Source organism: Scyliorhinus canicula, chromosome 9 (genome assembly GCF_902713615.1).
Source record: "Scyliorhinus canicula chromosome 9, sScyCan1.1, whole genome shotgun sequence".
NCBI lineage: Eukaryota > Metazoa > Chordata > Chondrichthyes > Carcharhiniformes > Scyliorhinidae > Scyliorhinus > Scyliorhinus canicula.
Genome location: NC_052154.1, coordinates 61,514,899 through 61,541,966, shown reverse-complemented (window position 1 = coordinate 61,541,966; position 27,068 = coordinate 61,514,899). Strand labels below are relative to the sequence as shown.

The following is a 27,068-nucleotide window of genomic DNA, read 5'->3' as shown; positions in this document are numbered from 1 at the left end:
GACTGTCTACTCTATCTATTCCCCTGATCATCTTATAAACCTCTATCAAGTCGCCCCTCATCCTTCTCCGTTCTAATGAGAAAAGGCCTAACACCCTCAATCTTTCCTCGTATGACCTACTCTCCATTCCAGGCAACATCCTGGTAAATCTCCTTTGCACCTTTTCCAAAGCTTCCACATCCTTCCTAAAATGAGGTGACCAGAACTGCACACAGTACTCCAAATGTGGCCTGACCAAGGTTTTGTACAGCTGCATCATCACCTCACGGCTCTTAAATTCAATCCCTCTGCTAATGAACGCTAGCACACCATAGGCCTTCTTCACAGCTCTATCCACTTGAGTGGCAACTTTCAAAGAACAATGAACATAGACCCCAAGATCTCTCTGCTCCTCCACATTGCCAAGAACCCTACCATTAACCCTGTATTCCGCATTCAGATTTGTCCTTCCAAAATGGACAACCTCACACTTGTCAGGGTTAAACTCCATCTGCCACTTCTCAGCCCAGCTCTGCATTCTATCTATGTCTCTTTGAAGCCGACAACAGCCCTCCTCACTATCCACAACTCCACCAATCTTCGTATCATCTGCAAATTTACTGACCCACCCTTCAACTCCCTCATCCAAGTCGTTAATGAAAATCACAAACAGCAGAGGACCCAGAACTGATCCCTGCGGTACGCCACTGATAACTGGGCTCCAGGCTGAATATTTGCCATCCACCACAACTCTCTGTCTTCTATCGGTTAGCCAGTTTGTTATCCAACTGGCCAAATTTCCCACTATCCCATGCCTCCTTACTTTCTGCATAAGCCTACCATGGGGAACCTTATCAAATGCCTTACTAAAATCCATGTACACTACATCCACTGCTTTACCTTCATCCACATGCTTGGTCACCTCCTCAAAGAATTCAATAAGACTTGTAAGGCAAGACCTACCCCTCACAAATCCGTGCTGACTATCCCTAATCAAGCAATGCCTTTCCAGATGCTCAGAAATCCTATCCCTCAGTACCCTTTCCATTACTTTGCCTACCACCGAAGTAAGACTAACTGGCCTGTAATTCCCAGGGTTATCCCTATTCCCTTTTTTGAACAGGGGCACGACATTCGCCACTCTCCAATCCTCTGGTACCACCCCTGTTGACAGCGAGGACGAAAAGATCATTGCCAACGGCTCTGCAATTTCATTTCTTGCTTCCCAGAGAATCCTTGGATATATCCCGTCAGGCCCGGGGGACTTGTCTATCCTCAAGTTTTCAAAACGCGCAACACATCTTCCTTCCTGACAAGTATCTCCTCAAGCTTATCAGTCTGCTTCACGCTGTCCTCTCCAACAATATGGCCCCTCTCATTTGTAAATACTGAAGAAAAATACTTGTTCAAGACCTCTCCTATCTCTTCAGACTCAATACACAATCTCCCGCTACTGTCCTTAATTGGAAGTGATTTTTCAAATGAGAAGCTCCGGCTGCCTATACCAGTGGTTCATTAGCATTTACAATGTCATGGCATTAATTGAGGAAAATCAGAGATTTCTGGTCATGTCCCGAACAACATTCTGCCTCTGAGCTAATACAATCAAAAACAGAACCAATTACCCAGTAAAGATGCAAGTGCCCCCAGATAGATCCCAATTGTTCATGAAATCATTCTAAAACGCAAAACATTTGAAGTTTTAAACAATGGGTGGGATTCTCTGACGAGGCCGGCGTCAATCCAGCCCCCGCCGTGTCCCGAAGTCTCCGCGCAGCCCCCCCCCCCCCCCCCCCCCCCCCCCCGAGATTCGGCAGGGGCAGGAATCGCGCCGCGCCGGTCGGCGGGCCCCCCACAGTGATTCTCTGGCCCGCGATGGTCCGAAATTCCACCGCTGACAGGCCTTTCCCGCCGGCGTGGAGTAAACCACCTACCTGACTGGCGGGATTGGGGGCGCGGGCGGGCTCCCGGGTTCCATGGGGGGGGGGGGGGGGGGGGGCGATCGGACTCCGGGGGGTGCCCCCAAAGTGACCTGGCCCGCGATCGGGGCCCACCGATGTGCTGTGGGGGCACTCTTTTTTTTCCGCCTTCACCATGGCAGAGGCGGAAGAGACCCCCTCCTCTGCACATGCGTCGGTACGACGTCAGAAGCCGCTGACGCTCCGGCGCAAGCGCGGATTTATGCCGGCCGGCGAAGTCCTTTCGGCCCCGGCTGGCGTGGCGCCAAAGGCCGTTCATGCCAGCCAGCGGAGTGGGAACCACTCCGGTACAGGCCTAGCCCCTCAATGTGAGGACTTGGCCCCTAAATGTGCTGAGAATTCCGCACCTTTGGGGCGGCCCGACGCCGGGTAGGGGAGAATCCCGGCCAATGTTATTCATGAATTTGCAACATGTGCACTAAGCAACAGATTATGTTTCTTTCTCAGCCTAAACCACATAGAAGAGAAACTTAGCCAAGTGCATGCCAAAATCCATTGAAATGAATGAAATTTAAGTAATTCAGGCTGACCGTCAACATTTGCTCTCCAAATCCTCGAACATAGCGTCATCTCTCAAATATATATCCATTTCCCCCAGAATTCCATGTTTGAATCCCTCCAACCAGGTTGCCACAATGCCAAAACAGGTCTCTTCAAAGTAACAAATGGCATCCTTCATGACTGTGACAAAGGTAAACTTTCCCTCCTCATAGGCCAGCATGGCGGGGCAGTGGTTAGCACTGCTGCCTCTCAGTGGTGAGGTCCCAGGTTCGATCCCGGCTGTGGGTTATTGTCCATGTGGAGTTTGCACATTCACCACATGTTTGCGTGGGTCTCACCCCCACAACCCAAAAATGTGCAGGGTAGGTGGATTGGCCATGCTAAATTGGCCCATAATTGAATTGGGTACTCTAAAATTATTTATTTTATTTTTTTAAAACTTTTCCTCCTCCTTCTTCTTGACACAGTTAACCAAATCATCCTTCTACAACACCTCTCCACTGTCATCCAACTGGATGGATCTGCTGTCCCATGGCTCCATTCTTACTCAATCATAGCCAGAGTGTCATTTGCCATGGTTATTCTTCCTGCTCCAGTACCATTACCTCTGGTGTGCCTAGTGGTCTATCCTTGACCTCCCTCCCATTTCTCATCATCTTACTGCCCCGAGACCGCATTATTCACAATCACAGCACTGGGGGCGTCTTGACAAATACACAAATAGGATGGAAATAGAGGGATATGGACCCCGGAAGTGTAGAAAATTTTAGTTTACATGGGCAACTTGGTCGGCGCAGGCTTGGAGGGTCGAAGGGCCTATTCCTGTGCTGTACGTTTCTTTGTTCTTTTGTTTCCACATGTTTACTGACCCTAGCTCTATCACACAGTTCTTGCCCAGAAAACTGTTTGTAAGGGGGAGACCGTAGGCAATCTTTATTCAGTCTGCTATTTGTTTAGATTAAAGCATTACAACCATATCATAGAGATCACAGCATTTACAGTGCAGAAGGAGGCCATTCGACCCATCGAGTCTGCACCGGCCCTTTGAAAGACCACCCTTCCTAAGTCCACACCTCACCCTATCCCCGTAACCCCACCTAACCCAACCTTTTTGGAAACAAAGGGCAATTTAGCATAGCCAAAGCACCTAACCTGCACATCTTTGGACTGTGGGAGGAAACCGGAGCACCCGGAGGAAACCCATGCAGACACGGGGAGAACATGTAGATTCCACACAGACAGTGACCCATGCCGCGATTCGACCTGGGACCCTGGAGCTGTGAAGCAACTGTGCTACCCACTGTGTTGCCGTGCTGCCCTAACTCAACACACCACAAATTCAATAAGTGTCTCTTTTTATGTGCTCAAGTAAAAGCTTAATTAATGCCCTCCATTTGTATATAATTAAACACAATTGATATACAATTAACATTCATCACCATCCTTTTTTAAATTATTTTTTCATAGTATGTGAACGTCACTGGCAATGCCAACATTTGTCGCACATACGTAATTGCTCTTGTGAAAGTGATGGTTAGCCTATTTATTAAACTGCTACTGTCCATCTGATGTATGTACATAGAACATAGAACAGTACAGCACAGAACAGGCCCTTCGGCCCTCAATGTTGTGCCGAGCCATGATCACCCTACTCAAACCCACGTATCCACCCTATACCCGTAACCCAACAACCACCCCCTTAACCTTACTTTTATTAGGACACTACGGCCAGTTTAACATGGCCAATCCACCTAACCCGCACATCTTTGGACTGTGGGAGGAAACCGGAGCACCCGGAGGAAACCCACGCACACAGGGGGAGGACGTGCAGACTCCACACAGACAGTGACCCAGCCGGGAATCAAACCTGGGACCCTGGAGCTGTGAAGCATTTATGCTAACCACCATGCTACCCTGCTGCCCTGATGTACATCCACAATGGTGTTTGAAATGGAGTTCCAGTCTCTTGACACCACAATGATGGAAGGGTGATATTGTTCCAAGTCCGGAAGGTGCTGTTGAAGGAGCCTTGGTGAGTTGCTGCAATGGATCTTGCATATGGTACATCCTGCTGTCGCAATGCATCAGAGGTGGAGAGGTAGACGGGATGCCAATCAAGTGAGTTACAACCATATCATAGAGATCACAGCATGGTGTCAAGCATCTTCAATTCAAGCTGCAGTCATCCAAGCAAGTGGAGAACATTCCATCACACTCCTGACTTGCGTCTTTCAGCTGTTGGATAAGCTTTGGGGAGTCAAGGCGAGTTACTCGCCACAGAATTCCCAGCCTCTGTTATGCTCTTGCAGCCACAATATATATGTGGCTGGACCAGTTCAGTTTCAGGGTATTGACTGTGGGATACAAAAATGCTTACGCCAATTAATGTCATGGGAAGATGGTTCGATTATCTCTTGTTGGAGACAATCATTGTCTGGTACTTTTATGGCATAAATCTTACTTTGGGGGGGGGGGCGGTGGTGTAGTGGTATCATTGGACAAGTAACCCAGAGGCCCTGGTAATGCTCTGGGGACCCAATTTCTAATCCCAGCATGGCAGTTGGTGAAACTTGAATTCAATAAAAATCTGGAATTAACAGTCGAATGTTGACATTGAAACCATTGTTGATTGTCATAAAAGGCCATCTGGTTCACTAATGTCCTTTCGGGAAGGAAATCTGCTGTCCTTATCTGGTCTAGTCTGCATGAGACTCAAGATCCTTAGAAATGTGGTTGACTCTTAACTGTCCTTTGAACTGGTTGAGCAAGCCACGCAGTCCAAGTGCAATTAGGGATAGGCAATAAATGCTAATATTGCCAGTGATGTCTACATCCCATGAATGAATAAAATATCGGAGGAGCCACAAATGTTACAATCACCAGTATACATCTCCTCTTCGGCATCCCCGATTTTAAACTGTTCCAGTTTTGGTGGCCATGCCTTCAGCTGCCTTGGCTCAAAACTCTGGAATCCCCTCCCTGCATCTCTCATCTACATCAATTTTTTCCTTTAAGACACCCCTTACGACCTACCGCTTTGACTAAGCATTCGGTCATCTATTCTAATATTACCTTATGTGATTTGGTGTCACATTTTGTTTTATAAAGCTCCTTTGAAGCAGCTTGGGAAACTTTATAAAGTTAAAGATGCTATGTCAGGCAGCACTGCTGCCTCACAGGACCAGGGGCCCAGTGTTTGATTCCGATCTTTCAGTGACAGTGTGGAGTTTGTACATTCTCCCAGAGCTGCATGGGTTTCCTCCAGGTGCTCTAGTTTCCTCCCACATATGTGGATAGGTAAATATGTGCCGGTTAGGTGGATTGGCCATGCTAAATTGCCCCTTAGTGTCCAAAAAGGTTAGATGGGATTACAGGGATAGGGCGGCGGCACGGGTCTAGGTGGGGTGCTCTTTCAGAGGACCAACGTTGACCCAGTGAGCCGAATGGACTTCTTCTGCAACGTAGGGATTGGTTTTTTCAAAAAGTTTGTTTCGAGGTCCATTTCTCGATTGAGCGAAGCTCCCAAGATATATAAAGACCTAGTAATTGGTTTACCTTCGCGGTTTTCAAATTCTGTTTGGGGGAAGCCTGCAAATATTAACACGGTCCAACAGACCCCCCCCCCCCCCCCCCCCCCCCCCCCCCCCCCCCCCCCCCCCCCCCCCCCCCGCTCAAAGACAGTGGCTGCAGTTTAGCGGGCGCATTGGTCGTGGTCGCAAATCCCATAATGATCACTTAATCTCGCAATGGCCAGAAACAGATGAGCTGGCGAGATCTCAATTTGAGCTCTTTACTGCCACCCCCCCATGGCGGATGGGCGTGAACCTGATTTCCACAAATTAAATACATTTTAATCTAATGAATGAGCCTGATGCTGTAACATCCGCTCAGAATCTATCCTTCCCACAGGCGAGGTGATGGAATGCCGGTGCAAATTACTTCTGATTTTCAAAAACGAAACATGACCACACATGGAGGTGATTGTGGGCCCCGGGGATGAGGGATACGCCTGGACACCCAGATGGTTCACTGCCAAGGGGAACATCCAAGAGGGCACATACCAGGGTGGCAGAGTCCCAGTATCCATGGAGGGGGGGCCTTAAATTTAACTTTGAGATCAAGCTGGCGTGTTTAGGCGCCAACCCTCCATCTGGCTGCGAGACCTTCGCCTGCATTATGAAATTACACAGAGTGCTATTTAATCAGGCAAGAAAAGACGGCTATAAAGCCAACGAGTTTCACACAGCTTTTCTCACCTGATCCATCACTCAGTATTAACTACCCCAAAAGTATAGTATTGCAGAAAGTACTTAGCTTGGACATAACGGTTGCAGGTATTGCAATGTGTGTGTTGATTTCAGCATCAAGTGACAGATTGCTGTTGATTGTTCAGCCTTGATATATGAAACTAGAAGAGTTCTGAAGAGTCATGTCTGGCTTGAAATGTTAACTTGGTTTCTTGCTCCACAGACATTGCGAGACCTGCTGAGTATTTCAGGGACTTTGTCTTTACATTAGTGTTTTTCCATTTCTTGTTTTTCCAATTTTGCTTCGGTAGCACAGTAGTTAGCACAGTTGCTTCACAGCTCCAGGGTCCCAGGTTCAATTCTCGGTTTAGGTCACTGTCTGTGCGGAGTCTGCACGTTCTCCCCTTGGCCACGTGGGTTTCCTCCGGGTGCTCCGGTTTCCTCCCACAGTCCAAAGACGTGCTGATTAGGTGGATTGGCCTTGTAAAAATTGCCCTTAGGTTAGGCAGGATTGCTGGGTTACGGGGAAAGGGTGGAAGTGTGGGCTTAAGTAGGGTGCTCTTTCCAAGAGGTGGTGCAGACTCGATGGGCCAAATGGTCTCCTTGTGCACTGTAAATTCTATGATTCTATGATAGTGCAGCATTACAAATGATATCTTGAAGTATGTTCCATTTGGCTTCTGCACTGTATTAGAATGCTGAACTAAAGGGGTAGCAGGGTAGCACAGTGGGTAGCACTGCTGCTTCACAGCTCCACGGTCCCAAGTTCGATTTCTGGCTTGGGTTACTGACTGTGCGGTGTCTGCACGTTCTCCCCGTGTCTGCGTGGGTTTCCTCCGGGTGCTCCGGTTTCCTCCCACAAGTCCTGAAAGACGTGCTGTTAGGTAATTTGGACATTTTGAATTCTCCCTCTGTGTACCCGAACAGGCACCGGAATGTGGCAACTAGGGACTTTTCACAGCAACTTCATTGCCCACTAGCGACAATAAAGATTATTATTAATAAAACTGTTGGTTCTTGCCCAAGTAGGCATTGTGGCTGACATTGATATGAGAATGGTCTTTTTGTTTCAAGCACTGCATCCCACCCATGATGCACTCAATGGAGCTTTGGTTTCTTAAAAGAGTACATAATTACTGATGGAAGTTGACGGAATTTTCTCTGAAGAGGTGCCTACGGTAGTGGAGGAGAATATCTATGGTTGTTATTTATATGGACTTTCAAGAGGCATTTCATAGTTTCTCGAAAAACTTGTGATTCACAGAGGCATTTGAGTGAGTAGCAAGAGACAGAGTCGGGATAATGTGCAAGTATGCCAATTGGCAAAATGCAACTAGTGATGGACCAAAGGAATCCGTGTACGCTCTACTTTCATCTTTTGTGTTATGCAGGTGATTTAAGTGCACGGGTTCTTTACATTTTTGGCATGGCCATGCACAGGTGATAATCTAAAGAATTTTTGAAGCCTTGTTTAATCTACGCAAAGCCCTGGTTAGATGACACCTTGAGTACAGTGAGCAGTCCCATGCACCACTTCTTAGGAAGGATATACTGATCTTCGAGTGCATGCATTATTAGAAATATATTTCCTGAAATGTGGACAGTTAGGTGGTGATTTGAACAAGTTTTCAAGTTATGAAGGGGAACAGATAAAGTAAATAGAGATGAACTATTTCCACTGGTTGAGCAATCTAGGACTTGGGAGCATGGACTAAAAATCTGACCTTTCAGGAATGAAGGTAGGAAACACTTCTTCATAGAAAAGGTGGTAGAAGATTGGAATTCTTTCACAATGGGGAGATCCATGCTGATCCTTTGGGGAGAGGGGTTCCAACCGCACCATGGCTGCTGGAGGAATTTAAATTCAATTAACAAATCTAGCATTAAAAGCTAGTCTCAGTAAATGGCGATACTGAACCCATTGTTGATTGTCCCAAACATTCATCTGGTTCATTAATATCCTTTAGGGAAGGGAATCTGCTGTCCTTACCTTGCCTGGCATAAATGTGACTCCAGACCCACAGCAATGTAGCTGACTCTCAAGTGCCCTCTGCACTGTCCCAGCTAGCCACTCAGTTGTATCAAACCAATACAGGAAATCAATAAGGAATGAAAGTGGACGAGCCACCTAGAATCAACCTAGGCACCAGAAATGATAATAGCACACCCAGCCCAGTCGGCCCTGTAAGTCCACCCTAATAACATCTGGGGGCTTGTGCCAACATTGGGAGAGCTGTCCCACAGCCTGGTCAAGAAACCGCCTGACACAGTCATATTCATGGAGTCACACCTTACAATGTCCCAGATACCACTATCACCACCCCTGGGTAAGTCCTGTCCCACCAGTAGGAGACCTCACCAGAGTTAGCAGTCTAGTATAGAGTCGGCAGGGAGATGCTTTGTGAGTCCTCAGTATTGACCCCAGACCCCATGAATTATTGGCGAGTAACTCACCTCCTGACTCGCCAAAGCCTGTCCACCATCTACAAAACATTCCTGTACACTCCTCTTACCTGATTGAGTGAAGCTCCAACAACTCTCAAGGAGCTTCACACCATCCAGCAAAGCAGCGACCTGACTGGTACCTCATCTACCACCTGAACATTCACTCCCTCCACCACCAGTACACAGTGGCAGCAGTGTGTACCATCTACAAGCTGCACTGCAGTAACTCATCAAAGCTCCGTCAATAGCATCTTCCATCCCCCGGGGAACACCTTTAGGTACATGCAAGTAAGGGCGTTTGTCAGGCGGCAGGTGGCGGGGTTCCCCCTGCTGCCGCTGCGTGGGGTCCAGGACAGGGTGCTCTTGGGGGTATGGGTTGGAGAGGGGAGGATCTCGGAAGTGTACCAGGTGATGCAGGAGGTCGACGAGGCCTCGGTGGAGGAGCTCAAAGATAAATGGGAGGAGGAGCTGGATGAGGAGATTGAGATGGGGATGTGGGCGGATGCCCTAGAAAGGGTGAACTCCTCCTCTTCATGTGCGAGGCTTAGCCTCATACAGTTTAAGGTACTGCATAGGGCTCATATGACCGGGACAAGGATGAGCCGGTTTTTTGGGACCGAGGACAGGTGTATTAGGTGCTCAGGGAGCCCAGCAAACCATGTCCACATGTTCTGGGCATGCCTAGCACTGGGGGATTTTTGGAAGGATGTAGCAAGGACGGTATCGAGAGTGGTAGGATCCAGGGTCAATCCAGGCTGGGGACTCGCAATATTTGGGGTTGCAGTGGAGCCGGGCGTTAATTTATTGTTTCTCTTTTGTATTTACGGGGGGGGGGGAGGGTTCTGTTTTTTTTGTTCTTAGAATTTTCTGTTATTGTTTTCCAAACCTGCAACTCCAACCACCTCAAAGGACAAAAGGGCAACAAATGCATAAGAACACTAGCACCTACAAGTTCTGTTCCAAGCCACTCATCATCTGGTCTCGGAACTATATCACTTGCTGGTCCAAAACCCTGGAACTCCTTTCCTAACAGCATTGTGGGTGTACCTACATCACTAGACTACAGTGGTTGAGAAAGCACCATGCCACACCTTCACACCTTCGCTTTTTTAAAATAAATTTAGAGTACCCAATTCATTTTTTCCAATTAAGGGGCAATTTAGTGTGGCCAATCCGCCTACTCTGCACATCTTTGGGTTGTGGGGGCAAAACCCACGCAGACACGGGGAGAATGTGCAAACTCCACACGGACAGTGACCCAGAGCCGGGATCGAACCTGGGACCTCCGTGCCATGAGGCAGTAGCGCTAACCCACTGCGCCATCATGCTGCCCTTGCCACCACCTTCTCAAGAGAAATTAGGGTGGGGCAACAAATGCTGGCCGATCCAGCGTTAGATACCCACATCCCTTTTTTTTTTTAAATTTAGATTACCCAATTATTTTTTCCAATTAAGGGGCAATTTAGTGTGGCCAATCCACCTACTTTGCACATTTTTGGGTTGTGGGGGTGAAACCCACACAGGGACAGGGAGAATGTGCAAGCTCCACACGGACAGTGACCCAGAGTCGGGATCGAACCTGAGACCTCAGCACCGTGAGGCGGCTGTGCTAACCACCAGGCCACCATGCTGCCCTGATTCCCACATCCCTTGAAAGAATACAAAAACATTTAAAATGAATACTGGGTTAACTGTTCATTTTAAATCTGAGATTAATAGATACTTGTTAATGCAAAATTATTAGGGGATAAGGGAAAAAGCCAAATATATGGAGTCAGGCCACAAATCTGTTTTGATATAACTGAATGGCAGAACAGGCTCCAGGGGCTAAATGGCCTTCCCTATGCGAGGTTGATACCAAAATTCCTCCTGACAATGTCACTCTCTGGAAGTTTTTGATTAAATATGCACAGAAAGGGGTTTTAAAAGAGCAACTGACGTCTATCCATATGTTTGAAGAAACATCAGGAAGGAAAATGGTAAAAACATCGACGAACTAGGTTTTGTAATTATTAACTCAAAGATGATATACTATTTGCCAGCATTCCATCAATAAACACCTTACTGCTACTGCATCAGGAAGTTCTTGGTCCCATTCCCAGTCGAAGGAAGAGAGATTAATCACAGCAGGTAAGCTTTGGGGATGAGAACTATTGCTCCTCCTTGCAAACAAGCAGCACTGGAAACATCCTCAACTGCTGCAGCTTTCATTGCCTTTCAGCCGTCAGATTTTCCAGGCCCTGGGAAATCAAGCCTTCGACCACTAAATCCATGTGGCTGCTAATGTCCAAGGCACACAACCTCAATTCAGTATTATAATTTCTGATGAGTCTCTTGAAAGCAAATTAATGAAGAACAGCATGTGGCACAGTGGTTAGCACTGCTGCCTCACAGCTCCAAGGTCCCAGGTTCAATTCGAACCTCGAGTGACTGTCTGTACGGAGTTTGCACGTTCTCCCTGTGTCTGCATGGGTTTCCTAAAGGTGTTCCGGTTCCCTCACAGTCCAAAGATACGCAGATTAGATGGATTGACCATGCTAAAATTGCCCCTTAGTGTCTAAAAGGTTAGATGGGGTTACTGGGGTACAGGGATAGGGTGGCGGCATGGGCTTAAGTAGGATGATCATTCCAAGGGCCGGTGCAGACTCAATGGGCCGAATCCTTCTATGATTCTATTAAGTGAAATCCAACCCATCCTGAGTTAAGACAGAAATAGGCTCATTCTTCCTTTATTTATGATCATGACAGATGCAAATTTTAAAAGTTTAAGAATTCCTACATTTACAATATGCACTGAAGGGCATGATAGATAACTCTGATATTAAGCAGAAGGCATTGAATCACTTGGTAAAAGTGAAGGAAGTGTCTTTAAACTGCGCAATACGTTTTTGATTTAATGACTTTTTGATGGCTATAATTTAATTGCAACCTGCAAATTCCAACAGGGAAAGTGCAAGTTGTCAGCCATTTTGGTCATATTACACTTGAATGGTTCTTTAGTGGTAAGAGAGCAAATATTCTGCTAACATTCAAAACACATTATTTATTACAAGTATAAACAGTAGTGCATTTTAAATGAAAGAGAACAATTCAGCTATTTGATTTGTTCTTTCACTATAAATTTAGGATTTAAAAAAATCTGTATACTGATGTCAACACCAAAATTGCCACATTTGCTCCAATATCAAAATTGCAAAAATTAATTATTTGCACTCGGTGGGGTTGAAAGTACCCATTTAGACGATTCAATAAAATTAAATAAAAACAAATGCTTCTCAAGTAGAAATACACTATTTCCCAAGACATCCTTCCACCCAAATAGGAGCACAGCCAATACGAAAATGCTTGTATCCCATCATAATTACTTGAGATAAAAATTAACACTTGTTATCCAAATATTTCCACTGGTAAAGAGCCTCTGTGGAGAACTATATGTCCTGCATATCAACATTAGAACAGAACAGTTGATGCCCTACGGTGATATAAGCAGATGTAATACTGGCATCTACCTAACAATGGAGAAAATTGGCCAGATATGTCCAGTCCACAAAATGGGCAAATTTAACCTAGTGAATTACCACTAGCAGCCTATTCATAATCATCAGCAAAGTGATAAAAACTATCATCGGCAGTTCTATTAAGCGACACTTACTCAGCAATAACCTACACAACTCTGGGTTCCTCTAGGGGCACATGGCTCCTGATCTCATTGCAGCCTTGGTCCGAACATGGACAAAGGAGTAGAATTCTAGAGGTGAGATGTGAGTGAATGCCTTTGACACCAAGGCAGCATTTGACCCAGTGTGGCACCAGGGAGCCCGAGCAAAATTCAAGTTAATAGGAATCAGAGGTAAAACTCACCACTGGTTACAATCATACCTTGCACAAAGGGAGATAGTTGTAGTTGCTAAAGGCCAATCACTTCAGCCCAGGGCATCGCTCTAGAAGTTCCTCAGGGCAGTGTCCTTGGCCCAGCCATCTTCAGCTACTTCATCAATGACCTTTCCTCCATCATAAGGTCAGAAGCGGGATGTTTGCCGATGACTGCACAATATTCAGTACCATATGTGTCTCTACAGTTACTGAAGCAATTTATGCACAAATATAGCAAGACTTGAACAACATTGGAACTTGGGCTGATAAATGGCAAGTAACATCCGCACAGTAAGAGCCTGGCAACAACAATCTGCAACAAAAGACAATCTAGCCAACTCGCCTTGAAGTTTAACAGCACTACATTCATTGAATCTCCCACTATTAACATTCTGGCGGTTATCATCGACCAGAAACTTAAATATAAATACCGCAGCTACAACAGCAAATCAGACATTGGGAATTCTGCAGTGAGTAATTCATATCCTTACTTCCCAAAGCCTGTCGAACATGTACATGACACACATGAGAAGTATGATGAAATAATCTCATCTTGTTTAGATGAAGACCTCAAGTTAAACACCACTTTGGGCAAAACAGCCCACTTGTTCAGCACCCCATAGACCACCTTCAACATTCACTCCCTCACCACTGGTGCTCAGCAGCAGCACCTGCACCATTTATAAGATATACTGCAAACCTCCTTCAACCTTCCAAACAACCTGCACCTCTACCACCTCGAAGGTCAAACTTGGCAGATACATGGGAATAACCTTCAGATTCTGCTTCAAGCCACACACCATTCTTAATGCAAACTACATCTTCGCTCCTTCACTGCCACTGGGCCAAAAACCTGGAACACCTTTCCTCACAAAACCATGGGCGCGATTCTCCGCCCCCCCACGCCGGGTGGAAGAATAGCGGGAGGGCCTCCCGACACTTTTCACGCCCTCCCGCTATTCTTTCCCACCCCCAACCACACCCGACCCATGGCACGAATCGCCTCTCGCCGTTTTTTACGGCGAACGGCGATTCTCCGAGGCCGATGGGCCGAGCAGCCCGTTTCAACACGGCAGCAAACACACCTGCTCACTGCCGATCGCGGGCTGTGCATCCGTAACGGACGCACTCTTTTCCCTCCGCCGCCCCGCAAGATCAAGCCGCCACGTCTTGCGGGGCGGCTGAGGGAAAAGACGGCAACTGCGCATGCGCGACTGACATCATCGGCCGTGTCAGCCGGCGTGACGCTTGACGTGCGGCCTTGACGACCGTCGTCAAGTCCGTGACACACGGGGCCACGTTCCTAGCCCCGCCCGGGGTGGGGGGGGGGGGGGGGGGGAAATCGGCCCCAGAAGTGGGCGTGAAGGCTGCCGTGGGTCACAGCCTGTCCCACGGCAGCCTTTACGATTCTCCGGATTTGAGGAGAATCTCGCCCCATGTACTTCAGAGGTTCAAGGGGGCAGCAGGGTAGCATGGTGGTTAGCATAAATGCTTCACAGCTCCAGGGTCCCAGGTTCGATTCCCGGCTGGGTCACTGTCTGTGTGGAGTCTGCACGTCCTCCCCCTGTGTGCGTGGGTTTCCTCCGGGTGCTCCGGTTTCCTCCCACAGTCCAAAAGATGTGTGGGTTAGGTGGATTGGCCATGCTAAATTGCCCGTAGTGTCCTAATAAAAGTAAGGTAATGGGGGGGGGTTGTTGGGTTACGGGTATAGGGTGGATACGTGGGTTTGAGTAGGGTGATCATGGCTCGGCACAACATTGAGGGCCGAAGGGCCTGTTCTGTGCTGTACTGTTCTATGTTCTATGTAAGGTGGCAGCTCAGCACCGTCCCCTCAAGGGCACTTAGAGATGGGTAACAAATGCTGCCCTTACCAGCCCATGAATAAAAAAAACTATTACTTAAAGACCAGAGAGGAAAAATGACCAGCGCTTAGTCTGAAAATAAAAGGAATAACTCTGGCACTAGAGCTAAATAGTGGATGAGCTCAAGGATATCCTCTTGATTTATGGAATCTAAAAATATCCATTCCATTCAGTTGCTGAAATTACAAATAAGCCTCCACAAAGTACCCTTTTTAGGAAACTTTTGGGAGGATGGGCAATCTGATTTAATCCAGGGAAAAACTACCTGCAGCTTCTATTTAAGTATTAGTGAAAAAATAAACTACCACATCACGTGTCACTAGCAGTCTCATATTTCTCATACATTCTGTAAATGCACATTTCATATAAACAACTGCAAAGCTATAAGGATGGCAAAAGGGCAAAATTCTCATACATGAAAGCATTCAAAGCGGGGTAAGATTGTTATGTACAAGTACAGTATTCAAGTACAGCACTGTAAACTTGTGAATAATTTACTGAATGCTTTGTTTCCCTTTCTTGTGGCTTTCCAGAATGTAGCTAGTCACAATTACAAAATACAAATAAAAAAAAGAGGCAAAACACAATGTGGGTCATGTTTTTTTAAAAACAATACTGGATTTTTAACTGAAAGGTCAACCCAATTTCATTGAAATGTACAATCTGAATAGCACTGTTACTACAGGCATAAAACGTATATGTAGATAAGGGAAGGCACCATTTCAAACTAATGACTTAACAAGTACTTTCCCACATAAATACAACTTATTTACCAAGCCGTGTGCTATTAACAGTAACAGTGAGAAATATTTCCTTGCATGTATTAATTGTGTGTCAGGTACAGGTCCCTGGCTCCACCATTTAGTTCATGCCAGATCGATGCCTGTTATGGCTAAGCGAATAAGAAACTTCACTAACGAATTGAAATTGTAGTGACAATCAATTGTTCCTGCTGCTGTTTTCAGTGCATCAATAGGTGACGGTAGACTTGTGAACCAAACCACCTACAGTAAAAATTATTCTGCAGAATCATGAGAATAGGAAGGGATTTTCAAATTTTAGTTCAATTTCCTTATTGCCCATAAACCTCACCAATAGACATTTGCTAATATTTGACAAAGCAGGAGAAACTGGCTGCAGTCATAGTTTATTGAGTATTAAAGCACTGCTAAAATAAAATGCAGTACATGCTTTTACAAAACTGCACAAACAGAAACAAAGGAACATCACTTTTCTGACAAGGAAGTCCACCAAGGAAGAAATCTTTCACATAATTTTCTAGCATTTGTGCTTACGTGCAATATTTCTTTTTTATTCTGCATTATCAATATGGCAAGTCGAGTGACAATATTGTTAAAACATGATGCACAACGGATTCCATGCCAAAGAAACTTAAACAGGTTTGCCAGCTATACAGAAAATTTCATAATAATGAAGGAGTTTCAATAAACAAAATTTTATATGCACATAAAACACAGTTTTTGTGTATGGGTAAAATGATTTACATGTTAGGAAAACAAAGGTAGTTTTTTTTTTAAAGGGAATTATATGTGTGTTGGTAAACATTAGAAAAAAGGAATATTTTAGCTGTGGTTAGTTTAATGTCTCTGTGCCTGGAAGGGTAAATTCTATAGTTAGATTCATCCTGGACAAGAGTGTTTGTATGATTGGGGGTTGGTTAAGTTCCCACTGTGTTTCTATTGTGCTTAGAGAGGGCTAAAGTGTAAAGAATAAATAGGATCAAATTGGTACTGAGCAGTAAGAAGGTTTTCAGCGGTAACGGTTTTCCTTTGATCTTAGTTTTAACTGGAAACCGGAGCAGTTGTAGCCAGGTCACTCAGGAGTGAACAGCTCTCAACTCTGCCAGGAGAAACCAGGAAGGAAAAGGGAGTTGCAAAGATGCAGGCTTCCTAAGTAACAGGATACAGACCAAATAACCAGGAAATTGGGACAGAAAGACTGTCTAAGAATTCTGGACTGTCTAAGACCAAGGAATTGTTCAGAAGAATTCAAGGAAGAGTAAATAAAGTGTTCTGAGTTAAAGAGATAATCGCAGTGACTAGATTTAAAGTGAGACAGTAGACTTCAGAGGTAGACAAAATGCTCAATCTCATTTTAATATGGTCTGGGAATTGAAAAGTTACTGCAATTGTTAGCAGTTTGCACAGTAGTCAAGAGCAAAAAAATCCTAAAGAATGGTGTGAAATCCTGAACTGAATTCGCTGCTAAAAATGAAGTTGAAGCTTTGTTTCAATGTGTCATTTGTAAAACCTGTACCAGATTTTGGAATGCAAACTTCCCACGGGAAAGCAATATTATGAGAGAAGATTTTAAAGCATGTTTTTGGGAATAGAGTTTGGAAACTCTCGAGAGTTAATCATCTGGGGGGACTCCGAGGAGAAAACCACAGATACTAATTTGGGTTCAGAGCACAGTCTGTACATGACCATAATCAACTTGTATGCTTAAAAGGAACTTTGTGTTTTAATGAGACCAATGAACTTACGATGTACTTTGCAATGCATGTTCAACTTCAAATCTGTGTATTTGTTAAGCTAAGTGGGAAGTAAAGCTCTATTATCATCCAATTTTTTGGTGTTTAATAAATGTTTTTTCCTTGTTGTTAAAACAAATTAGTAGTCCTGTAACTCTGTTCTTCCATGTTTTATAATAAAAAAAGTTATGGTTTTTTGAGCAAGAATTTGATTCTGGGATATTCCCAGCCAGTTATATCAACAGCGATCGTAAGGTACTTGATATAGTCAATGGGTCAAAATCCTGGAACTCCCTACCTAACAGCACTGTGGGTATACTACACTACACAGACTACAGCAGTTCGGGGAAGCAGCTGATCACTACCTTCGAGGGCAATTAATCCTGACCTTGGATTGGATTTGTTTAGCCACAATTTGATGAATCAAAGAAAAAGTTGTCAGCATTTAAACAAAATGAAGTACATACCTTAACAACTGGGTGTCCTCCAGAAGATGCTTTCACAGCTCCTCGACTCCCTTCTGTCTCATAGTGAGCTCTGTGATGGGTCTTCGGCTGCATTTCAATCTTTAGTTCATACTGCAGATACTGACTTGGCAAGGGCCAGTCTAAAGAAGGCAACGATGAAGTACTGAAAGACAAAATGTAAATAATGATTCAAGTACACTTTGTGACTTGATTACATGTATTTCAAACCACAGATCACATTGAGGCTTTACATGGTGTCTTTTTACATGTGATATAAATTTTAAAAGTTTACCTTCAATGCATTTTCATTCAACATCCACAACCATTTTTGACCCTTCGAACTCAGTTGACAAAACATTACAGCCAGAAACCTTCCACCTGCCCTCAGGCAATGCCACTGTCCGAGTAGCCAAAAATAAGTGAAACAGGTCTCAGTTGCTTCACATCTCAAGAAACAGTTTAAAAGCTGGAAGCTAAATGAGGCTAATAATACTCCAATCTGAACAAAGTAATCATGCCACCTATTTGAAATGAAGACAAATAGATTGGGCGGGATTCTCCATTCCCTGACTCCTGCAAGCAGAGAATTGGGACTATGTCCTGCTGGTGCTAGGAGCGTCGCCGGGTGGCGTTTGGAGATCCGGAATTCCAGCCCGTTAATCGCATTCTAATGACACACACATCAGCTGTATGCATGTTCGCGCCAGCATGGGGCAGGAAGCTCGCTATGGTCAGCGGGGCGGGACCAAAGACTAGAGCGAGTCTTCCACCCGGTGCCAATCCAGTTTTTGGGCCGACACAGGTTTCTCCAGCCAGTTGGAATTCCCCATCTTAGTTGCTGTGATCATTCAGTATTTTCTACAATTTAATTATGGTTGTAGTTTAAAAAGGTATATCAGAAATACGAGCCACTGGTACAATATTATTGAATGCCAATGTGCTTATTCAAGTTCAATTCTCATTCTCCAGGGATCTGATCACAACCACGTGCATTGTGGCTCAACAAGAAATTGCGCCTTTTCCAAAGACAGATAGGAGAAAAACGGGACCATCGGATGGCCCAGTGCATTTTTATAATAATAATTATTATTAGCGTCACGAGTTACATTAACACTGCAATGAAGTTACTGTGAAAAGCCCCTAGTCGCCACATTCCGACGCCTGTTTGGGTACACAGATGGAGAATTCAGAATGTCCAATTTACCTAACAAGCACGTCTTTCGGGACTTGTGAGAGGAAACCGGAGCACGGGGAGAACGTGCAAACTCTGCACAAACAGTGGCCCAAGCTGGGAATCAAACCCAGGTCCCTAGCGCTGTGAAGCAACAGTGCTAAGTACTGTGCCACCATGCTGCTCAAAAACAAGCTTATAAAAGCAACCTCCTTCAAACTTATCTAACTTTTTGCTAACTCTATTATTTGGGACTCCGGCTCTAAAACACTATTTCCACTTATCTGCTCTACCTTAAAACCTTTCTTAAAACATATCTCTTTGACCTAGACTTCAGTTAACATTCCTAATCTCTCTCCCTTTGTTTGGTATCTGTTATTTTCCGTAATTTTCTGAATTACTTTGGAGGGGTTGCATGTGTTAAGTAGATATTGCACACAACTAAACACACATGGTGTTGTTGGTTCTGACTGGTAGTAGCAGAGAACATGGGGTAACTGGGATGGGAGATTTTATTTTCAATCCATAAATGAATAGAAACTCACTATTGAAGTCCAGAGGAACAGCAAATATAGGACACCAAATTTAATTGCTTTCTTTCAAAAAGCATTACAAAATTGACTCTCCCTTTAGTTTCCAACAATAAATGTTATATCCAATGAAGTGCAGAGAAACAATGATTAACGATTAACATACAGAATTCTAGGACTATAAAAAAGCATTATTTTTGACTTTAGTAATGAAATATTACTGCAATCCCCAGGAAGCTAAACCCCAAGATGAAGCAATTTATTTCACATCATTACATAATCTCTTTAACCAATTTAATTACAATGACCTTTTCACAACTCTACACAGTTCTGTGGTAAGAATAACCTCTGCTTTTTAATCAGACCACTAAAGCTGCTATTGCACATTTTTGTGCTGAAATTTCTGGACAGTTTTGAAAAAATACATCTTGTATCATTCCCAATTGCATGATGCAACTAAGAGAAAAGGATGCAAACTATGAATAAGAGGAACTTGATTCAGTTACATAATCTATACATTAATTCTCACAGCCAAAAGTGGTCGCTGAGTTAGGAATAAATATCTCCAAGAACTGTATGTTTTATTTTTAAATTGGAAGGAATTATTTGGGCACTTGGCGGATTTTTTTTTTTTTAAAAAGGTTATGTTCACTTTGGACTGTGGGCAAAAATGGTCTTTCCCAAGAAGTCATGTAACTTCAGTTAAATGACCAGCAAGGCACCACAGGAGATAAACCCTATTTGTTTACTTAAATTTTAATTGCTAAGGGAAAAATAAACTGCTGTTTTCAAGCTACAAGGCCTTTGGATTTTCTGGAACCCACCTTACTGAGGTGAGCTTTCTGTTTTGAACTTGGTTTTTTGGACTCCGTTTTAGGGAATAAAACAAAAAAGAGAAATTGCTCAACTTGCTCTCTCACTGCCTCAACTGAAGTTCAGTGTAATTATTAGTTTCCAGCGAGAAATCTTCATCTCAGTATCACATATCTGTGGGCTGGTTTAGCAGAGTGGGCTAAACAGCTGGCTTGTAATGCAGAACAAGGCAGCAGCGCGGGTTCAATTCCCGTACCGGCCTCCCCAAACATGCACCTGAATGTGGCTTTTCACAGTAACTTCATTGAAGTCTACATGTGACAATAAGCGATCATTATTATATTATTTGGAATTTTGAGAACCAGAGGTGAGAGAGAGAAATCCTAAGGACATGTATTTTGCCCTGCTCTCTTCCACACTGAAGCTCCTTTGGAAAGAACTTCCAGACAACCACTGTCACCAGCAATAAGTCTTTGGACGCAGGATCATCAGATCGACAGCATTGAAAGCCCTCTAAATTTATCCTTTTTCATTAAGTTTTCCCATTGGCCGGAAGGTGTTTTTAAAATACCAACCTCTGCAGAGATTCATTTTGTTCTTTGTTTAGGTGTGTGTACACGTGTTGGGATTTAAAGGGGTATATAATTACACTTCGGAATTGCAAATTGTACGTTAGCCACTTTTTGCAACTTGCTCTTAAAAATAAGTTTCATTGCATATTAAATCGGTCACTCTGAATTAACTGAAAGAAGCCTGGTTAGAGTCTCTTTTTTTCTGAGTTTAACTCTAGCGAAAGTACACAATTGGCCATTTTGTTAAGTGAATTAAGCATTTACACTCATGCTGTGACCTGTGGAGTAGTGGGGCTCCTCCCATACCTATTGGAATAACTGTTTTGGCTGAGATGGGGAGGAAGAGATATTTACAAAGACAAGAATGGGGAAGATAGAGACGGGGATAGGGAAAAACAGATTACGAGGGAAAAAGAAAGAGGGAACAGGAAACAGAAGAGAAGACAGTGCGAGAGAAGTGGAGTAAAGGAGGGCACAACGGCAAAGACGAGGAGAGCCAAAGACCAACACAAGCATATTGAAAATTATACTTTTGCACACAATTACTTAGCATGCTTGAAGCACTGAAGAACTTTCAGAGTCTCAGTGTGGCTCAAAGGAGCACTCTTACTTCTGAGTCAGAGGATTCAGGTGTAAACCCTACTCCACACGAGTACAGTATTTAGGAAGTGCTATATTGTTGGGATATTTCTTTGAGAAAGTATATTAAACCAAGGTTTATCTGTTTATATGGCTGTAAAATTAGAGAGAAAAAACAGCTTCTTGATGTATATATAATTCAAGGGCACTGCAGGCACAATGCAAGCTCAAGTATATGCATAACGAAACAAAATTATAAACAAAATTCTGTTTTAATATGCTCGGTTGATACAAATTCTGCTAATAAACTGCAATCCCAGATGGTTGAAAATACTTCAAAATTAAAATATGTACCCTACAATCTTCAAGTCTCCAGCAATTTTTGGTCGTAGTCTGCTGTGCATTTCGATTGAGGTTTAGGTTTGGACACCTTTCGTTAAGAATGCAATCAAGTCTCACTCCAGGATTTAAGCAGAAAAACCAAGAAAAACACTCCAATGAGTTCTAAAGAAAGGCTGTACTTCGGCAGATTGCCTTTCGATTAATCTTTGATAGCTTGGTTTGATAAGGTCCCTCATAAGTGGACAAAACACAGGGCAGCACGGTGGCCTAGTGGTTAGCACAACTGCCTCAGGGCGCTGAGGTCCCAGGTTCGATCCCGGCTCTAGGTCACTGTCCGTGTGGAGTTTGCACATTCTCCTCCTGTCTGCGTGGGTTTCGCCCCCACAACCCAAAAGAAAATGTGCAGAGTAGGTGGATTGGCCACACTAAATTGCCCCTTAATTGGAAAAAATAATTGGGTAATCTAAAATTTTAAAAAAATAAAATAAGTGGACAAAATATTCCGTGGCATTATTTCAAAGGAGACCAGGGCAGTTATCTACAGTATCTTGGCCAATATTTATCTCCCAACCAGCATCCCCAATGTAGAATATCTAGTTATTTTCACATTGCAGTTTGTGGGAACTTGCCAAGTACAAATTGGTTGCCATATTTCCCACCTTACAGTAGTAGCCAACTTGAAAGCTGCAAATTGGCTGCAAAGAGGCATTATATAAATGCAAATCTTTCTTTCTATTCACTACTTTCACAAAATAATCCGTAATTGGAACAGGTGCCAAGATTTCAAGCATTGAGTCTTTAATAACAAGGTACTACTGCCAAGCCAGGTCAGCAGAATGGTGTTAAACTTTGTGGTTATAAGGAAACTGGAGGGCATTAAATCTTATACATCATCTGTCAATAGAGGATGTTTTTCCATTGTTTTGGTAATTAAACATACAATGGGTTTCGCCCCAGGAGGATGCTCTACTCAAATAACAAATTGGTGGCAAGTGTTGACTACAGACACCTTCACACTTAGGCGATCCCTTGGGATTGAGGATGACTTGCTTCCACACCAGTTTGATGGGCTCTGAAATGGCTGATAAACCTAATGCACGATCTACAGACTCTGCCGCATATGGGGCAAGTGGTGCTGGAAGAGTTGGGTAGATGGGCTGTTTGAAGGTTTGTGCATTCCTCCCTTTGAAGCCTCAACTTCACCTCTGCATGTTCCTCAAGGATTCTCTCTCTGTGCTTGGTTCCCTTGTGATATATCTCAAAACACAGCGACTAAATTTTGATTTCAACTCTATATTCTATAGTCACATTATACAAGTAAACATTTTAACTGACTTAGAAATGAATTAATTGCTAATTTCAAATAACTCCACAAACACATTCCATTGGCACTGAAACCCCTTTAAAAATCTCAAACATTTTCTGAACTGGAGTGGAATACAGTTGGACCCAGCTTAACCTCTGGTACTCATTAAAATTAATTCTCTACATAGCATCTGTTTCAGATCCCAACTGATGGGTTAACACAAATTTTACGCAAGAGAGAACAGAGTACAAGAAATTACATTTATCATGTACACATTGATTCAGACAATACGATCTTTTAATGAGCAGAATAAGCCAATGAAGTTAATGAAGTTAAATCATCCAGGTGCTAATAATGTAGCATAGGATATTAAATGGCACTATATCTTTATATCTAATACAAGATTCATCATTATTGGCTGCACGGCGGCACAGTGGTTAGCACTGTTGTCTCAGTGCCAGAGACCCGGGTTCAATTCCTGCCTTGGATGACTGTGTAGAGTTTGCACTTCTCCCCGTGTCTGCATGGGTTTCCTCCGGGTGCTCCAGTTTCCTCCCACAGTCTAAAATTGTGCAGGTTAGGTGGATTGGCCATGATAAAATTACCCCATGATAAATTTACACAGGACCTGGTTACACATCTCAGGGTCCTCACTCCTTCCTGTCAGCTGCTACAGCAGTTGACCTGCTATACTAGTGCTGGTTAACTCAACGAGGGAACAATCATCCCCAGCTGGATGAGTCCCGTGCAGGGTTATAACATCGGGATTCTATGATTACATTAACAATAAAAATTGAGTTAAAAAACTAAATGGGTAAAAGTAAACTGGGCTAGCCTTTAGATCTCAATCATTAACTGGTGAAAGAACTTTACATTGTCCTGATGAATGCAAGACAGAAAACTTCGACAAAATGTATTTTTTTCAACAATACTCAACTTTACAGTGCTTAGAGTAATGATCAAATAATACATATTCCACTATTATCTTCAGTGACTGTTACTAAAAGTATTCACATCCTATCTGCTGTATTATAGCTGTATTATTGGAGAATAAGAGTCCATTTTAAATAAGTATCCTACAATTCACTTTAGTTTTACTAAGAATTCAGTATAGCAATTTCAACCTATTTGTTCTAGACTTATAGGCTTAAAATTCAGATAAACAATATTCTTTGACCTACCTGTATTTTTCTCCAGTATTAAAAAAAGACTATTTTTTAATCTAGCATCTAAGTTATCCACTTAGTTATTTCTATTTAGACATAACCTTCCGCAGACAAACTTTACAGACAGACAATGCATAAGGTGCTCATATTTAAACTTTGCTCAAAACATGAACATTTGGTATCATCACCAAGGCTTCCCTCTACCACTGTTAAGGAGTCCAGGATATTTTTCAGACTTTGCATTAGATTTCTAGATTTCTGAATGGTGTTCAGTTATGGATTGATCACAATACGTGCCAAAAGTAACAAGTGAATAATCATATGGCATACAGTGTTCCAATGATACAAAATGTATTTTCAAAACAGTAATAACTAACAAACTTTCTACTTTCAATTATTAAGATTATATTTTTTTCACTTATTATGATATTTTACATTATTTATAGCTCTATAATTGCTCAGTTTACTCTCAAGAGCCTCTGCAAAAGTAAAATCGTTACAAAGCTTTTAACACAAGACCCTTTTCGGTTTTAATAATCAATATAGACAAAGACCGTGCCTCACTGCTACATTAGTAGCAGCATTTTGGCATTCATGTTGCTATTTCCTTATTTTTAAAAAATGCCAACTCAGATCACTTGGGAGATCAGAAGATATGGGAACATCCTTTCAAATAGACTGTTTACAGGATAGAATGAATTCAGTTGGGATGACACTGATCTTCATCTGAATTTGATCTTTGCATTTACAATACACATATGTACCTGAAGCAGGCAATGCAGCAGTGTCAAATTACAGTCTGAATACGCATTGTGATACACCATGAGGCTGCAGATTAGCTGGGAACTACTACACCAACTTGATTCACATCGTGGTCACTTTCAAAACAAATGCAATATGAAATGAAATGAAAATCGCTTATTGTCACGAGTAGGCTTCAATGAAGTTACTGTGAAAAGCCCCTAGTCGCCACATTCCGGCGCCTGTCCTGGGAGGCTGGTACTGGAATCAAACCGTGCTGCTGGCCTGCTTGGTCTGCTTTCAAAGCCAGCGATTTAGCTCAGTGAGCTAAACCAGTATTGATACTTTTTTGAGTTTAATATTTAAATAGGGTATTGAATTTTATTGATTATCAAAACAACAAATTGCATTTGCACATCATCCTTAATAGAATAAAATGAGCCAATGCATGCAAACAGATTTAGAAGAATTAGGAGAGCTGATCAAAAAGAACCCAAAAAAAATGCTTTAAGGTTTTTAAAAGGTAGAGAGTTAAATAACAAATCATGGGTCTTAGGATGGGGGAGTTGTTCCAGGAAGGGTGGGGGGAGTTGTTCCAGGTAAGACTTGGATAACTGAAAACATCACTAATAAAATAATTGTAGGGGACATTGTAGCAGACTGGGCAGAATTCAGGTGAGAGCTGTATTTTATGGTGCAGTAGAGTTACACAAGGAGAGACATAATTCCATCATTTTAATCCAATAGCTCACAAACCTTTACAACATATTACGGTTAAAACAAGCCTATAACAGATTAACCATTTGGAATCACTTGGGACGGTGAGTATTTAATTCAAACAAATTTTAATCCTTTTTCTAAAGTAATCTTTACTGATTCCTGTAAACTAAAATTCTTGTGAAAAGTTCATTAGCTTTTGGTCCATCCCTATTAAAAATATCACTGTTACAGCAAACAAGCTGGATTACTTTGAAAATTATGGCATCAGAAACAAACTCCTGATCAATGAACATGTGCAAAGATTGAACATAAATACACTAAAAATATATATTAACTTAGAGCTACATGGTAATTTAACTATCACTTTCAAGAGGTGCTGTCAGAATTTGCCCCTTCAGCATTTTGTTCCCAAGTATCTGATTCAGTAAATAAGATTACTGATGTTACAATCTAAATTATTTAACCTTCACTTAAGTTTATTTTAGTTGCTGTTCTGCTGATTATTTCCCAAAAGGCTAGCCAGCATTCCCTTGAAATATTTCAGCAAGTAGCAAACGCTAAAAAAACACCGAGGGACTAAATCTATAACAAGCCTCGTATTTTTAGCTTCAAGGCTTCTTGAAGTTTATGTCAATATATACACTGAAGCTTGAATTTTGAATCAGTCTTTGGGGTCTCTATAGGTCTAATTTAAGAGGCAATTTTACTTGGGAGTGTATATGGAGGTTGAGTTAAATTCCTCAAGCCACACCTGTTTCAAACAATTAACACTTCAAACATTACTTTTGTTTGTGTGCTCCAAGAAACCAATTTTGGTGTTGCACCTTATGCAACAAGTCTAATGAAGTCAGCTGCAAGCACTGGGACTACATTGTTACTTGTCCCAGAACTGAGTTATCGCTCATAACTGCAAAAGCATCATTTTCTTCACTGAAATGGCTTTACAATTTCTAGTTCTAACCTCATGGGGAGTCCAGTTACTTCACCTTGAATGTATCACATATTTTGCAGTTTTACCATCAAAATATTTTCCACTGATGTCATTGAAAAATGTTGCATGGGCCAACCCCCATGGGGGATTGACATCATCTACTAGATGCAGGGTTGTTGAAGACAAATACTGTGGGGCCTCCCCTCTCATCAACAAGTCTTAAGTACAACCCTCCAGGATTGTCGCAAATTCACCAATGCAACCCTGGGGGAAACTCATAGGGCCATTTTAAAAAGTGCATGGGAGCAGAGGTGTTTCCACTTGTGGTGTTGGGAGAAAGGGGAAGGTGA

At 43.1% G+C, this 27,068-nt stretch overlaps 1 protein-coding gene across 3 annotated transcripts in view; it reads right to left on the bottom strand.

The window, feature by feature from the left end:
* The window catches only part of LOC119971343 (nuclear factor of activated T-cells, cytoplasmic 3-like), a 199,503-nt gene that overhangs the window by 152,956 nt on the left and 19,479 nt on the right, over nt 1-27,068 (bottom strand). For all 3 annotated transcript variants that reach the window (XM_038806755.1, XM_038806757.1, XM_038806756.1), the window contains exon 3: nt 17,848-18,010. In XM_038806755.1, the coding sequence (XP_038662683.1) occupies nt 17,848-18,010 (163 nt within the window). The remainder of the gene's footprint in view (nt 1-17,847; nt 18,011-27,068) is intronic.